A 14,582-nucleotide genomic window follows, 5' to 3' on the forward strand; every position below is an offset into this window, starting at 1 on the left:
CAACCCTTGGATCATTGGGAGAAGTTTTTCGTATGATACGGATAGGGGTGTGACGGGCGGCCTATTCGGACGATTCGGCCCGTCCTGTCTCCGGTCAACTGGTTTTGGACGGTCCGGAGGCTTGGCATGCCTGTCCGCGTTATCTCTAGAAGCCCGTCCGGCAACCAATACTTGCTGAGTGGCTGCACGCACGTCATCTTCGAGCATTGAATATTTGTTAGCACGTCTGAACAAATCGTCCATCGTTGTAGGAGGCTTTTTTGCCAGTGATTCAAAAAATGGAGTGCCTGGACAAATGCTTCTCTTGAAGATTTGTAGGACAGCATCCATGCTGCAAACCTCTATTTGGAGTACGGCTTGGCCAAATCGTTTCACAAATTCCCTCAAGGATTCGTTGTCTCTCATTTTTATGTTCTGGAGGGTGCTGATATTCTGCTTGTGTCGAGCAGAGCACAAGTACTGTCCCACGAATGCTTCAGAGAGGTCCCTGAAATTGTCAATAGAGTTAGGAGGTAGGCGATGAAACCATGAGAGGGCCTGCCCTTGAAGGCTGGCGGGGAATACTTTGCATAACAATGCATCGTTGCCAATATCGAGCGTCATAAGCTGTCGATAGTGCATGATGTGATCGAATGGGTCGTTGGTCCCATCATATGTGGAAAACTTCGGTACGAGGAATCCCCTTGGGGGTTCGTAATGAGTGATATGAGAGCAAAAGGGCGTGGAGAGCATGTCATCCAGCCTTTTGCTGATGGAGCTAATGGGTGGCTCGTTTGGAAGGTTTCTCCCAGCTGGTCGTTCCGCTAGGTGTGAGTGAACGTTCCGCATCGCTGGGGTGACCATGGGGTCACGATGCGGAGGTACGTTCTGCACCATGGGAGCGATCATAGGATCGGGGCGTGGCGCCCGGGTTGTGGCTGCTGGTGGCCTTGATCTCCCAGGCTCTTGTGGGCCTAGTCTTGCACGCATAGAACTTGACAACTGTGATTTTCTATCACGCTGTCTTTTTGCTGAGAAATGAGTGGAATCTGAGCTTTCCTCACGGGGAGCTCGAGGCATGGGTGTGCGTGGCTCATGGGGCCTTGCGTTGTACGTTCCTGGGATAGCTCCTGTTGACCCAGGATATATTGATTCTGGCTCTGGCTTTGAGTTTGTCACCTGGCCTTTTGAGCGCTGACGACGAGGAGGTCCTGATGTTGAGGCTTGAATGCGTAACACAGCGTTTTCTTCCCTTAACCTCTCCGTCTCCTGGAGGAGAGCTTTTAGCTGTTTTTCGCTCGCCAACTGTCTTTTTTCGATGGCTTGACGCCATTCGTGGTTATCTTCTTCCTCTCTACCAGATGATCGACTTTGGGAAGGTGTGGCCATCTTTGCTAGTGACTGAATCAAAATAAAAAGTAAAAGTTTTCCCACAGACGGCGCCAATGTTGTCGCCTCGCGTATCCGATGGTCCACGTTGCTGTTATATGGATGGACACGTGATTCTCAACACACAAGGGGTTCTTGATTCAGTGGTTGCACCTGCAAAAGGCATCCGGACAGGGTGTCCGGACGCACCCTCCGATGGTTTTATTAGCCATGGTGAGAAAGAGATATATAAATCAGTTGGCCTTTTTTCTAGGTATCAAGAGGTTACCAGGAGATCCCCTTTCTTCTTCGTGCGAAGGTATATATATCCAGCTTCAGGGGTACTGTTCCTCTCATTAATGGTGAGGAGATCTTTTCTGTTGTGATGATGACAATAGGTGTTAGTAGGAGCACTATCATCCTACGAATGGCTGTCAGAGACTATGGTAGGTGATGCGGCCGTCAGAGATCGTGGGAAGCGATTATGCAGAATGATCGTGGGAAGTGACTTGCTGTCACTTCCTCTTGTCTTCTCATTCTGCAGGTGATGGGATGTGGGCCATGGCTGCTTGTTGTGATTGCGTGTAAGACTCGCTTTACTTTAATTGACCATCCAGAAGATTTATATCCGGATGGCTCATGCTGATTATCCGGATGTGTTGTGGAGGCTATCCGGATGTGTACGCTCTGCCAGCGTCGTTTGCTCTTCCTTGGATAGGAGAAGATGAAACGTCGTTTGCCTTTCCTTGAAGCGGTCCGGATAGGATAACTGCACCATGCATATCCTTAGGGGAATCCGGATGATGATGGTCCGGCTGATAACACGTGCCACGCGTCACTATGAGCTGCGTGCCACGTGTTTCCCAAGGGGAGGGGTCCCTACAGTTGTGAATAACCTCGACTCCAAGGAAATAATTCAAGCTAGCGTCCAAGATCACGGATGGCAAAGGTGGAGTTATAGGCAAGGATGAAAATATCGGTAATCACGGATATATCGGTAATTCGATTTTACGGATATATCGAAGATATTTTTGGATATATCGGTGGATATTATTGGTAAGCTTAAAATTGTTAAAAACTCATGGAAATGCAAGAAAAACCTTATAATAATATAATTAGAAGTATAATAGACATTTTAAAATTGTTTTATTGAAAAATTTGATATATATATATATATGATATAATTTGCGATATTAGATGTAATTATATCATGTCGATCTATAAGAAATGTTAATTTCGTAATTGTTTTCATTATAAAGTCACATCAAATACTTCATTTCATTAAATAATAATAATTTGTACACATTACATTGCAATGTCCCTTTAGTACCAAAATGAGTTTCGATGTGGTTCAATGGGATTGATAGATGAAGGAACCCCGGCTTGCTATTGGAGACAATATTGGTACCAAGTCAATGAGCCTCGATAATATTGGTTATAAATTCTAACATGTCATGCATATATCTCTTGAGTCCTGTCTACTGCTTCTACATGGATAGGATACTCAAAGTTCACCCATGTGTTAACGTCAAATCCTTCTTCCATCTGATATGGAATTTGGTATGGCATTTGTCTGGAAGGGGAATAATGCGACATACCATACTCTTCATCTGTTGAACTTAAAGGTTGATCATAACTCATCACATGAGGAGGGTAGACGTTAGCCTCATTCGAGGAGTTACTAAATTGAGTCTCTATACTCATAGATTCAAAACTCCCTGAAAGTAACTTCTCGTTATATGGTTCCATCATTCGTTCTCTTCCTCTATAAGGCCTCCCAATAGCTCCTATGCCTGGACCAGCTCTTCTAGAGCCATGGTCTTCATCCTGTGTGCAGTGTGTGAAATCATTTTCACAAGTAAATTGGCTGATTGGATATTGACTATGTCGACGTTCATCAATATCTCCTCCCCCATTATCACCTCCATCATCAGTTCCACCTCTTGAACCATCAGTCCCTCCACTTTTCATTACCAACCCACAAAAATTACAAATTGTTCCATTTCGATTACCCTCAATTTGTAAACAATACTTCCAAGCCGGATCTCGCCCTGGCATGGCAGAACCACCTTCACTAGCCATGCTAAATCTATTGCAAGAAAAATACACTTAAATTTAAATCTATGTTAATTAAACTAATTAAATAAATTACCTAAGTTAATTTTCAAAATCTAAATGTAATTTTATGACAAATTTACTAAATATTGAAATTAATCATAATTGAATATGAAAATAAATCGCGATAATATAAAAAATTGAGCATATTTAATATTCCATATATAGTAGTTCATGTTAATTTAAGTAATTAAATAAATTACCTAAGTTAATTTTCAAAATCTAAATGTAATTTTATGACAAATTTACTAAATATTGAAATTAATTATAATTGAATATGAAAATAAATCGCGATAATATAAAAAATTGAGCATATTTAATATTCCATATATAGTAGTTCATGTTAATTAAACTAATTAAATAAAATACCTAAGTTAATTTTCAAAATCTAAATGTAATTTTATGATAAATTTACTAAATATTGAAATTAATCATAATTGAATATGAAAATAAATCGCGATAATATAAAAAATTGAGCATATTTAATATTCCATATATAGTAGTTCATGTTAATTTAACTAATTAAATAAATTACGTAAGTTAATTTTCAAAATCTAAATGTAATTTTATGACAAATTTACTAAATATTGAAATTAATCATAATTGAATATGAAAATAAATCGCGATAATATAAAAAATTGAGCATATTTAATATTCCATATATAGTAGTTCATGTTAATTAAACTAATTAAATAAAGGGAGAATTATGTTTTAGGGGTAGATGGGCCCCCAAATTAACAAAAAGTTCATATAACTCTTTAAATTGAGTTGAAGGATATGAAATAGTAACGGACAAATATACCCTTTAAGAACACATATAAAATATTTTATAAAATTAAGTTAAATAATTTTTTTTTCAAAAATACTAAATTAAATAGAAGTGGTTTTCAAAAATATTAAATTAAAATTTTTTTTTCAAAAATATTAAATTAAATAATTTTTTTTCAAAAATATTAAATTAAATAATTTTTTTCAAAAATATTAAATTAAATAAAAGTATTTTTTAAAAAATATTAAATTAAATAAAAGTATTTTTAAAAAATATTAAATTAAATCAAAAATATTTTTAAAAAATATTAAATTAAATAAAAGTATTTTTCAAAAATATTAATTTTTTTCTCAAAATCAACAAAGGGCATTTTTGGAAATACTGAAATATAATATCCTTCAACTCAATTTCCATACTTACATTGAGTCTTGGGCTCAATTTGAAGAGTTACACGGACCTTTTGTTAATTTGAGGGTCCATCTACCCCTAAAATATAATTCTCCCTTAAATAAATTACCTAAGTTAATTTTTAAAATCTAAATGTAATTTTATGACAAATTTACTAAATATTGAAATTAATCATAATTGAATATGAAAATAAATCGCGATAATATAAAAAATTGAGCATATTTAATATTCCATATATAGTAGTTCATGTTAATTTAACTAATTAAATAAATTACCTAAGTTAATTTTCAAAATCTAAATGTAATTTTATGACAAATTTACTAAATATTGAAATTAATCATAATTGAATATGAAAATAAATCGCGATAATATAAAAAATTGAGCATATTTAATATTCCATAATTAACCATGTTAATTAAATTAATTACATAATTTACTATGTTAATTAAATTAATTAAATAATTTAGCTAAGTTAATTAGTTTAATGTAATTCTAAATACGAATTTAAATCACAAATAATCATCTAAAATAAATATATCATAACCTAAATTAATTCAATAAAAATATACAAAATAATTACAATTGAATGTAAACATACTAATTAATTAAAAATACATGAATTAATTATTGCAAACAAAATTAATTATAATTTCAAACAAACATACCTTAAAATGATTGAATAATTGAGCAATCTTGGAAAAAATTGGAGTAATAAGAGAGCAAATGAAGAATCAAAGCAAAGATGGATGAAATTGATGCAAAATTGGCTATTTATAGATGAAATTTGGGCCAAAATAGCCGTTGGAACCTTAAGTTACCGTTTAAAATTAATTTTGGCCGTTGGATCACAATTTGGAAGCAATCTGACCGTTGGATCTCTTTGTTAACGTTGGGATTCAAATCTGGGCGTTGGATCAACACGGGCGTGATCTGGGGCGTCAGATCACGCTGGAGAGAGAGGGGCGATTTTTCGCCAAAAATCGCCAAAAAATCGGCGATATATCACTGATAAGTCGGCGACACACGGGATTCTCAGGCGATTTTTTGATAAAATTGCCGATTTATCCTGTGTCGCCGATATATCGCCGATTTTTTGGCAAAAAATCGCTCGGCCGACTTATCTCCTCCATTTATCGTTTCGCTTCCCGCCGACATGCGATATATCGACGATATTTCGCCGATTTTTTCCTCCTTGATTATAGGAAGTAAAAGATGAGACCTGAGAAGAGTTATTGCCAATGACAAGAATATCATCAACGTAAACAATCAATATCGTTGCCTATATATATATATATATATATATATGCTCCGTTCAGAGCTCTTCTGGTTTGTCTCCGATGGCAGCAGCCTCGAATATTAGTCGAAAAGCACATCACCTATCATTGTTCACAATTCTTTGAATTGAGATTACTGATGCTTACCTTTTATAGGGCAGTTTGGAACTTTGGGTCACTTATTTTTCCGACGTGGGATTCACATGTGCTTTCTTTAAAGGGCAAATGTCATTTAAAAGGGCATGTAAAGGTGGTGAAAATTAAACCTATGTATTAGTGGGGAAAGACCAAGGGTTGTGATGTATTGGTCGATTTATCTAATATTATAGGATATTAAATATCAAAATAATATAAATAAAACAATTAATGATTTTAAAAATAATAAAATATATAATTATTAAAATCAAAACATCTTTAAATAAGAATAATTATAAGTTAAATATATTTAATAAAATTAGAGATGCTAAAATTTTAATAAATTTTCATGTTATCCTTATTCTAATTTAATTTGGCAATATTAATGATAAAATAACGAAATATGTTTTATTTTTTTAATAATATGTAAATTATATATTTATGATGTCATTGGTTCAATAGTTGTCTAAAAGGCTACTAATTCGTAAATTAATAACTTTTTCGTAATTGGTTCAACTACTAATTCGTAAATTGATAACTTTTTCGATTTAATAACCAATCTAATTCTAAAAACATTGAGTAAATCAAGCTAAAATTGAATCAAAATTTAAACCACCGGCTTCTTATGCTTGGAACCCAAAAAAGAAGTGAGAGTCTATGCCCGTGGAAGTATATCAAAGATGGCTGGAGGACGTTGCCTACCCTGAATTTGTTTTGGTATTCACATATTGTTATCATGGGGAGGAAATCAAGTAGTGTGAAGGTGTTAGATGTGGGGTTCATGAGTTGAGTTGAGGCAACGGGGATTGTCTTTGGTGGATGTGGTTTTGATATAAAAGGCTAACCAAATATGTGTGTAATTTGACTTATAATATTGTGTTTAGTAGGAAGGAATTTATATGGAAATAAACTTTAGAAATTCTCAAATTCAAAGTTTGGAATGGAGAGAATTCACTGAAAACAAAATTATTACATAATTTGAAGTTTTCATTAAAGATAAGTGATATTTTACTGAATTTGGATTTCATTTAATGGATTTGTTAAATTTTTTCATAATTATTACGATTTAGTGATTTTTATTTTTATTTTTTACACTGTATTATTATTATTATAATAATAAAATAAACAAAAAAAAATGTGAAAAAATAAAGTAATTAAATAAGAATTGGTAAAAAAACGTGTGATTAAAATAGTTGAAAATTACATTAATTTGAAAAAAATTGACCCATCTATTTTCTCACCCAATCTAAATATGTAGCACAAATTTTATCATTAATTTCATAATAACAAACTCAAATTACTATTACTATCTCACTTTTTTTCTTTTTTTTTTATAAGTAAAAGTAAAGAAACACAAAATTGATAGAAAATAAATAAATAAATAAATAAAAAGAAAAGAAAGAATTGGTTGCTATAAAAGGGGTTGAATCACAGCGAACCGTTTGGAATTTCGTTATCTAAAAGTAGAGTTGAGCGAGAGACAGACTTGCCTTTTTCTCTTCTTGAAAAAACAAGAAGCCCAATAGTCATGGCGGTTCACCTGAACTGGTCTCTACCGACTCAGTCTTCCCTCGCTTTCTTCCATCGGACCTTCCACAAAGCTCCGGCTCCGCCTAGACTCCTCTCCATCCTATCTCAGAAGCTCAGCTCTGGTTCTGGAGATCCATTCCTTTCTAATGCGTCCGGGTTCGGACCTAGGAAATCCGCGAATTTGGATCGTCCAGAAGCTTCGATCGGATCTTCTGGTTCCTCTTCGTCTTCTTCATCGTCGTCTTCGGTTATTGATTTCCTCACATTGTGTCATCGGCTCAAGGTATGGAAGTTTCCTTCTATTTGATTGCCGTGAAAACCGAGGAAAAGAAAATGAGGAGATTCACGATAATTGATTTAGTTTATTTTATTTTAATGCAGTTTTTTATCAACGAAACTAGGATTTAGGAATTGGCTTGATTGCATTTGATCTTGAAATGTGTTTCATATGTTCAGTACAAATTTCACACTATTGTGAAATTATCAAGTTGTTTGGATTGAAGCATTTTCGTCAGAGCCGGTAATACTATGTGAACCAAAACAGTATTAAGCTGAATCAAGTATTGAACTAATGACCTAACCATAATCTCAATAGAAGTGTCTTGTTGGGCGGGAGCTACTGATTCTATCAGCATTTGCGTAGAATCCTCATTTACAAGCATGTGATTGTTATCTCACTTCTATCTATCTTTTAGACAATAAAAAGGAAGGGATGGATCAATCATGAGAGGCGACTTCCAGAGCCTATTGCTCATCATATTTACCGCTTGATGGCATTGATTGCTGGTGACCTTCATGGTGTGAACAGGGAAAGGTTGGACTTGTTTGAACATCATATCACTGCTTTTTTTTTTTTTTTTTAACATATTTTCAGGCTATTCTCAGTGATATTTCTGCTTGTTTAAGAATTAACTAGACGATTATGATAATGATCTTTATCTTTTTATTTAGTTTTATGATTGAAACTGGCCAAGAAAGAGGATTCTTTAGGTGATTTGGCATACTTTATTATCAAGAGATCAACAATATAAGCATGCAATCATTTATTATCTGAGACCAAATTATTGTTAAGACATAAGCTGGTTCTTGATCTTAGTTCTAGAGACTTCTACATATATCAGTAAGTCTCTGGAATATAGAAGTCTCTGGAATTGCAACAGTAGCTGAAATGGTTACTTTTAAAACTGAGGTGGTTACACTGTTGTAACTAGGATTAACAACCAGCTTATGTCTTAACTATAATCCTAGAGACTTCCTGATGTACAGATCTAACCCATATTTTGAGATTTCTGCATTTTATCTATTATGAATCCTCGTTGATGAGTTGAACAAATTGTATTCAAGATTCCAAATAATATCTAAATCAAAGTATTTTGATTTAGTGCTCAAAGCACATTCAACTGGACCAGGATAGAAGAAGGAAAACAATAAAAGGAAGAAGGCCCAAGGTTGCATAGAGAGTTTAGAACACATTTTTTTACTTCATGAAGTTCTAGTTGTCCTTTTGCTTCATGTATGAAATGGTACGGGTGGTGGTCTGGGAAGGAAACGGAAGCAAATCCATAAGCTAGATTCACTGTGATCTATTTGTTCAGAGTGTATCTAGCCTACAATAAGCATTCAAAGTGTTATCAAATATCATATATATATATGTCAAATTTATGATAGTTTTTAGAAGAATTCTACAGGAGATGATACTCATGAATCTAAGATGAGAACTGAAATTTACCATAAAGAAATGCATTCACACTTGATTTTCACTTCAAAATACTCCTCTTCCAAATATGAAGAGGTTTGGCCGCCAATCATAGAGAATCTGGCCTCACTCACCATGTTTGGTTGATGAGAAAATGATTGAAAATGGTAGAAAACAAGGTTTATTAAGAAATGATTTTTGGGTGGTGGTGCAGGGAGGAAACTAAAGCAAATGCATAAGCTAAATATCTCAATACTACATAGATTATATAACAATTTGTATGCAGCCACAACTTTAGTACACAAACAGAAACATGCCATCAGTTCTGTATCTTTGTTAGATAGCTATTTGTACACAGTCAATATTCTTTTTTCATTCACTACCTTCACTTAGATTCTTATTGAAATTTTCTGTGTCTTTATTTAAACAGGTGTATTAAGATAACAATCATGCATGATATTATAGAAGGTACGTCTTTAATTCTTTTAAGACACTCAACATCTTTAGGTCAAAATGTTAAATCATATAATAGAGCCAATAAAAAAAATAATAATAAAATAAAATAAAAAACTTAAATTGTTCTTTTGCATGAAAAGTGGAAGTTCCAATGCTTATTTGATTTTTCAGCTCAGAGTTACTATGATGGTCTTTATGGGAATATTTTTAGGTTTAAGATGTTTGTATATCCAGTAATAAGTTGCCTCGATAAGTGTGAACTATGTCCTTCCATTTTTTGATATCTGCTTAAGGATTAGCTCCATCCTGGGTTTGTTCTGGATGGGTGCTTATATGGTCCTCATCAAGAGAAGTTCAAAATAGTACCAGATCCTTTAAATTGGAAGATTTTTACCCTATTTTCTGTTATGCAGACTAGTGGTATATTTTGTTTTACTTTCTATTATGTATTCTTGTGTTGAGGAAGGATATACAGCATCTAGATGATGTTTGAAAAAAATAAATAAATAATTGTTCAATAGGAGTTTAAAGTAATGACTTCACATAATACTCTGCTATCTGTTGGTGTGTTTCATGTTACAATTTCATCAGTGCTATCTGATGGTAATCCTAAAAAGGAAAAGAGCGGACAGGAGTGGGCAGCTTTAAAGGAAATATATGAAGTAATTGGTGGAGAGATTAGAGGTACTCGCTTTTGCTTGCTACTTTGGAAGACGAGTTAAATGTGTTATTTTTTTGGCAGTAAACTAAGTAATTGGATATTTTATTATCTTGCAGTTGAAGAGTTTAAAGAACTTTGGGAGGAGTATGAAAATAACTCTTCCTTAGAGGCTAATCTTGTAAAAGATTTTGAAAAAGTACGCATCATCTAGCATTTGTATGAGGTTTTAAATTTTATGACATTAACCAATTAGCAATCATATAAACTTTTAAATCTTAGAAATGACAAGAGGGTGTTGGATTGAAAAAAAAACATTCTTTCTGTTGTACTACCTGACATTATTTTCTCGCCTTTGACAAGACATACTATGCTTTTGGAGTTGGGATTTTATTTACTCAACTTAGAGAATGCTTCTGTTCAGATTTGATTATATGCATTTGAAAGTAATTTTAGAAAATGGTTAATTATGGAGTTTTTCTTCCAATGATGTCATAACATAACAGAAGATAAATACAGAAAGATGGTTAACATATGTTGACACAACATAGACATAAACAAATTGTAACAGAAGGTTATACATGTCTGTGACCAGTTTTCATGTTCATCCAGGCTGAACTGATTTTGCAAGCACTGGAATATGAAATGGGTAAGTTGTTGGTCATGAAATTATGTATGAGCTTTGGATAGTCACTTGGTATCATTCAATTTTTTAAAATTCTGGATTATAGTCATATTATTTCTTTCTTAAGACTTTGTTCCTAATTTCTGGTACATATTTATGGCAATTCTGTTTTATATGAATACATACAGTTGTAATGACTTTCTTCCTCATGCCCATCCCTTGGGTCATTGAAGTATTTCCTTTTTTCTTTTCTTTTTTTTGTATTTTTTTTCTTGCACTTTTATCAAAATGTTCTGCCTCCTGAATAGAGAACAGTTGGTGACGAGTTTATTGCTCAAGAAATTGTTTGACTATAACTGTAGGGGTTAATTCTCTATTCACGATGTTATTGATCAAAAAAAAAAAAAAAATCTCTAGTCACGATATTGTCTTTTCAGTTCTATCCTTGTGTACATTTACAAAGTTGTCTGCTTATTTATTACACCTCTGAGCTATCAGATTGTTCTCATTTGATATTACTCATGGCAGAATATGGTAAGGTGCTGGATGAGTTTTTCCTTTTAACTGCAGGTAAATTGATAATTTCTTAAATAGAAGCAGGGTATATATGCAAATTGATGAATTATGCCAATCTACCTCAGTAACCATCAAATTGTTAAATTTGAATTCATCTTTTTGATTTGCAGGAATGTTTCAGACTGAAATAGGAAGAAGTTGGGCAGCTGAGATCACTTCAAGGAGATATCGATGGTAGGCAAACAGCCCAAACTGATCCTCTGGCTCAATCACAGTTTTCATTCAGCAAAGCCAAGACGTCTTTTTGAAACAAAATCATGTAGCAATCTCCTCTAACGAGATAATGTCCTCCTTATTCACCTCTTTTTGTCCAGGAATATGGGAGGATAAATAATTGGACTTGCACTCCAAAGCAATTGAAACATGGTTCTATGATCAACAACCAAACTACTGAAAATATCAGAACTTTGAAATTCGAGCACATAGGGGTATCATATCCTGTTGTGGTATCACAGTACAGGTGATGTTCTCTTTTCCTTTTTGTCTTCCCTGTTATCCTTACATTGATCAAAGATGGTGTCACTTTAATGAGCATTTTGTACTTAAACATGATAGCAGTGGGAATTTTTATATCCTTACATTGATCAAAGATGGTGTCACTTTAATGAGTGTTTTGTACTTCAACATGATAGCAGTGGGAATCCTCATTCTACTTCCAACTTCATTGCCTTTTTATATTTATATTTTGCATAATGATCCAAGGAACGCTGGTGGTTATAGTAACAGTTTCAGTGGAGCTAAGTTTCTAAGTTTGTTGCCTCGTGTTCCATGAGAGGCTCTTTCTAACTGCATAACCCGGTGATGAAAGAGGTGTCCGGATGGGTGGGCACATTGAAGAGGGACATCAAACGGTTGATGATTTCGTAGCTATTGGTTCTAATTCTTGGTGCCTGCTGTTGAGATGTGTCTTGCCAGTGATTTCTCTGTTGTGGCTCAGCTGAAGCAGCTGGAAATGTTGCTTATTCTATTCATATGTGAGACACATGTTGAACACACAAACACTCTTGCTCTTTGCTCATGATTCGACTTTGAAGTTTCACAATATGTGGTTGCTTTTTTATGGTCAATTTGCAACTGATTTGTGAAGTAGGGTTGCCTCACACCCACAATCTACAATGCCCACTACTGCAAAATTCTAGCTCTGAAACCCACAACCAGAGGGAGAGGTGGAGATGAATCTAATTGTGAGGGAGGGTAACCTCGCCGATGAAAGACCGAAGTTTTTAGTCTACTTGACGGGCACCACCATGGTACTTCCAACACCGTACCAAAGATCCTACAGTTCGGCAATGGTCCATTTTTTATAAAATCAAGTAAATCCTAAATCGTTGGTGGATTCTCCTCTAGTCTTTGGAAAGGGTCACGGGGTAGGTTAAATTTGTTTTATTCTTCTGCTTTGATCTTCTCACTCATGGGTTAAAAGATTCAATTTCAGAATCATGGGTGCTCACTTTTGGAGAATCTCTGATTTTTTTGAAAAAATTTTGAATTTTTGTTGTGATTGAAAAGAAAAGAGAATCTCCATATTACGTTGGAAAATTCTGTGTAACCTAATCAAGTCAACCAAATTAACTCAGAAACTCTTGCTGGTTAAATGTCGAGTTTATGCATTATATGTATTTGGTATCTTTGCGACAGCTGTGGAGGTGGATACGATTCAGCCGAGTCGTACCAAATTCAACCGATACTTTGAACCCTGCTACACCGAGCAAGAGGACCACGACATAGTGGGCAGGTTGTGTGCTTATATTGAAGCCATCGGTCCTGGCAAACTCTGTGAAAGAGATGGTCACATCTCAATTCTCTAATCTCCTCTCCTCCTTCAATCTTGCATGGACAGACAACACATTCTTCTTCTCCCTCCTCACAGCGTAACTTTGGCTTATGCTGGGTTCGTCATCTCCATTTTGTAGCATGTTGACTGTGTAATTTGCTGAAAAGAAATGGTGAAGCAACAAAAACCAAGACCAGGTAATGGGCAGAATGGAATGGTTCCATTGACCATTCCATAATGTTTTCACTTGTCAGTCTGTATGTCTTGTTGTGTAGCAAACTGATTTCATTGATTGCCAAGTGCTCAACTGCTTTCCATTTTTCAGTTCACACGAGTCCAAAGTCAAGTGACCTTTTTTCATCAATCTTTCTATGAGAATTGTGAATTGTCATTTTTATATGATTTCAAATGTAAACTCCATCTGTTTCTTTCCTTTTTCTTGAGTGGGTGAACTTGAATCCATCCATTCTATTATAAAGTTTTTCTCCAGCACATGGGGAAAAAACAAAGGACTCCATTATTGAAATACTTAGAAATCTAGTCATTTGTTTGCTAGTAAAATGGATATAAATAAAATATGAACTTTCTGATGTCACAATAAAAGACGAGAATTGAGCTCTGATACGTTGGATGGTTCAAGTTTTCTCCTTTTAGGTACATTACTAAAAATGTCCTTCTGTTGCTTCAAATCCATATATATATCCCAAAATCTTAAATAGAAAAAAATAACCATGTTCCTAAAGTAATATTTGATTTTTGGAAATTACTATGAAAAGGACAAAAAAAATTGTTGGGTTATGTTTGGTTTTGAAAAAATTTGTGAAAAAATAAAAAAGAAAAGAAAATAAGCATAAAAAGTAGAAAGAAAGGAAAGTGAAGAAAAATAAAAAGCAAATTTAATTTTAATAAAAAAAAATTATATACCCTCTTAAACTTATTTTGCTTATTTTAACTCTTTTATATAAAAGTTAAATAATTTGATAGTGTATAAATTTTTAATTAATTTTAATTATCATTTTTTCCTTTTTTTTTTCATGCTAATTAAATCCAAATATGATAAAATATTTTCCCTGTTTTACCTTTTCTTTTTTCTTCTTTTCTAGATCCTTTTGAGAATCAAACATAACTTAAAAAAAAAATATCTCATTTTTTATTTATCACGAGAAATATGAAAGAAAATCAAATATAATAAAATTAATTAAAATTATATATATATTTT

General features: G+C 33.9%; 1 protein-coding gene across 1 annotated transcript; it reads left to right on the top strand.

Moving 5' to 3' along the window:
• Positions 1 to 7,491: 7,491 nt before the first annotated feature.
• On the top strand, positions 7,492 to 12,253 carry LOC100267908 (uncharacterized). Its single transcript, XM_002277796.5, has 9 exons — positions 7,492 to 7,861; positions 8,274 to 8,392; positions 9,705 to 9,742; positions 10,322 to 10,414; positions 10,508 to 10,587; positions 11,001 to 11,037; positions 11,542 to 11,583; positions 11,700 to 11,763; positions 11,904 to 12,253. The coding sequence occupies exons 1-9, from the start codon at positions 7,577 to 7,579 to the stop codon at positions 11,917 to 11,919; spliced, it is 774 nt and encodes a 257-aa protein (XP_002277832.2). The 5' UTR covers positions 7,492 to 7,576; the 3' UTR covers positions 11,920 to 12,253.
• Positions 12,254 to 14,582: the final 2,329 nt, after the last annotated feature.

Source organism: Vitis vinifera, chromosome 1, assembly GCF_030704535.1.
Source record: "Vitis vinifera cultivar Pinot Noir 40024 chromosome 1, ASM3070453v1".
In the NCBI taxonomy this organism is placed as follows: Eukaryota; Viridiplantae; Streptophyta; class Magnoliopsida; order Vitales; family Vitaceae; genus Vitis; species Vitis vinifera.

Excerpts from the sequence above, each read along its gene's own strand:
- LOC100267908 (XM_002277796.5), top strand. The coding sequence starts at position 7,577 with ATGGCGGTTCACCTGAACTGGTCTCTACCGACTCAGTCTTCCCTCGCT. Across the intron at positions 7,862-8,273 it reads CATTGTGTCATCGGCTCAAG|ACAATAAAAAGGAAGGGATG; the intron begins GTATGGAAGTTT and ends TCTATCTTTTAG. Across the intron at positions 8,393-9,704 it reads CATGGTGTGAACAGGGAAAG|GTGTATTAAGATAACAATCA; the intron begins GTTGGACTTGTT and ends TTATTTAAACAG.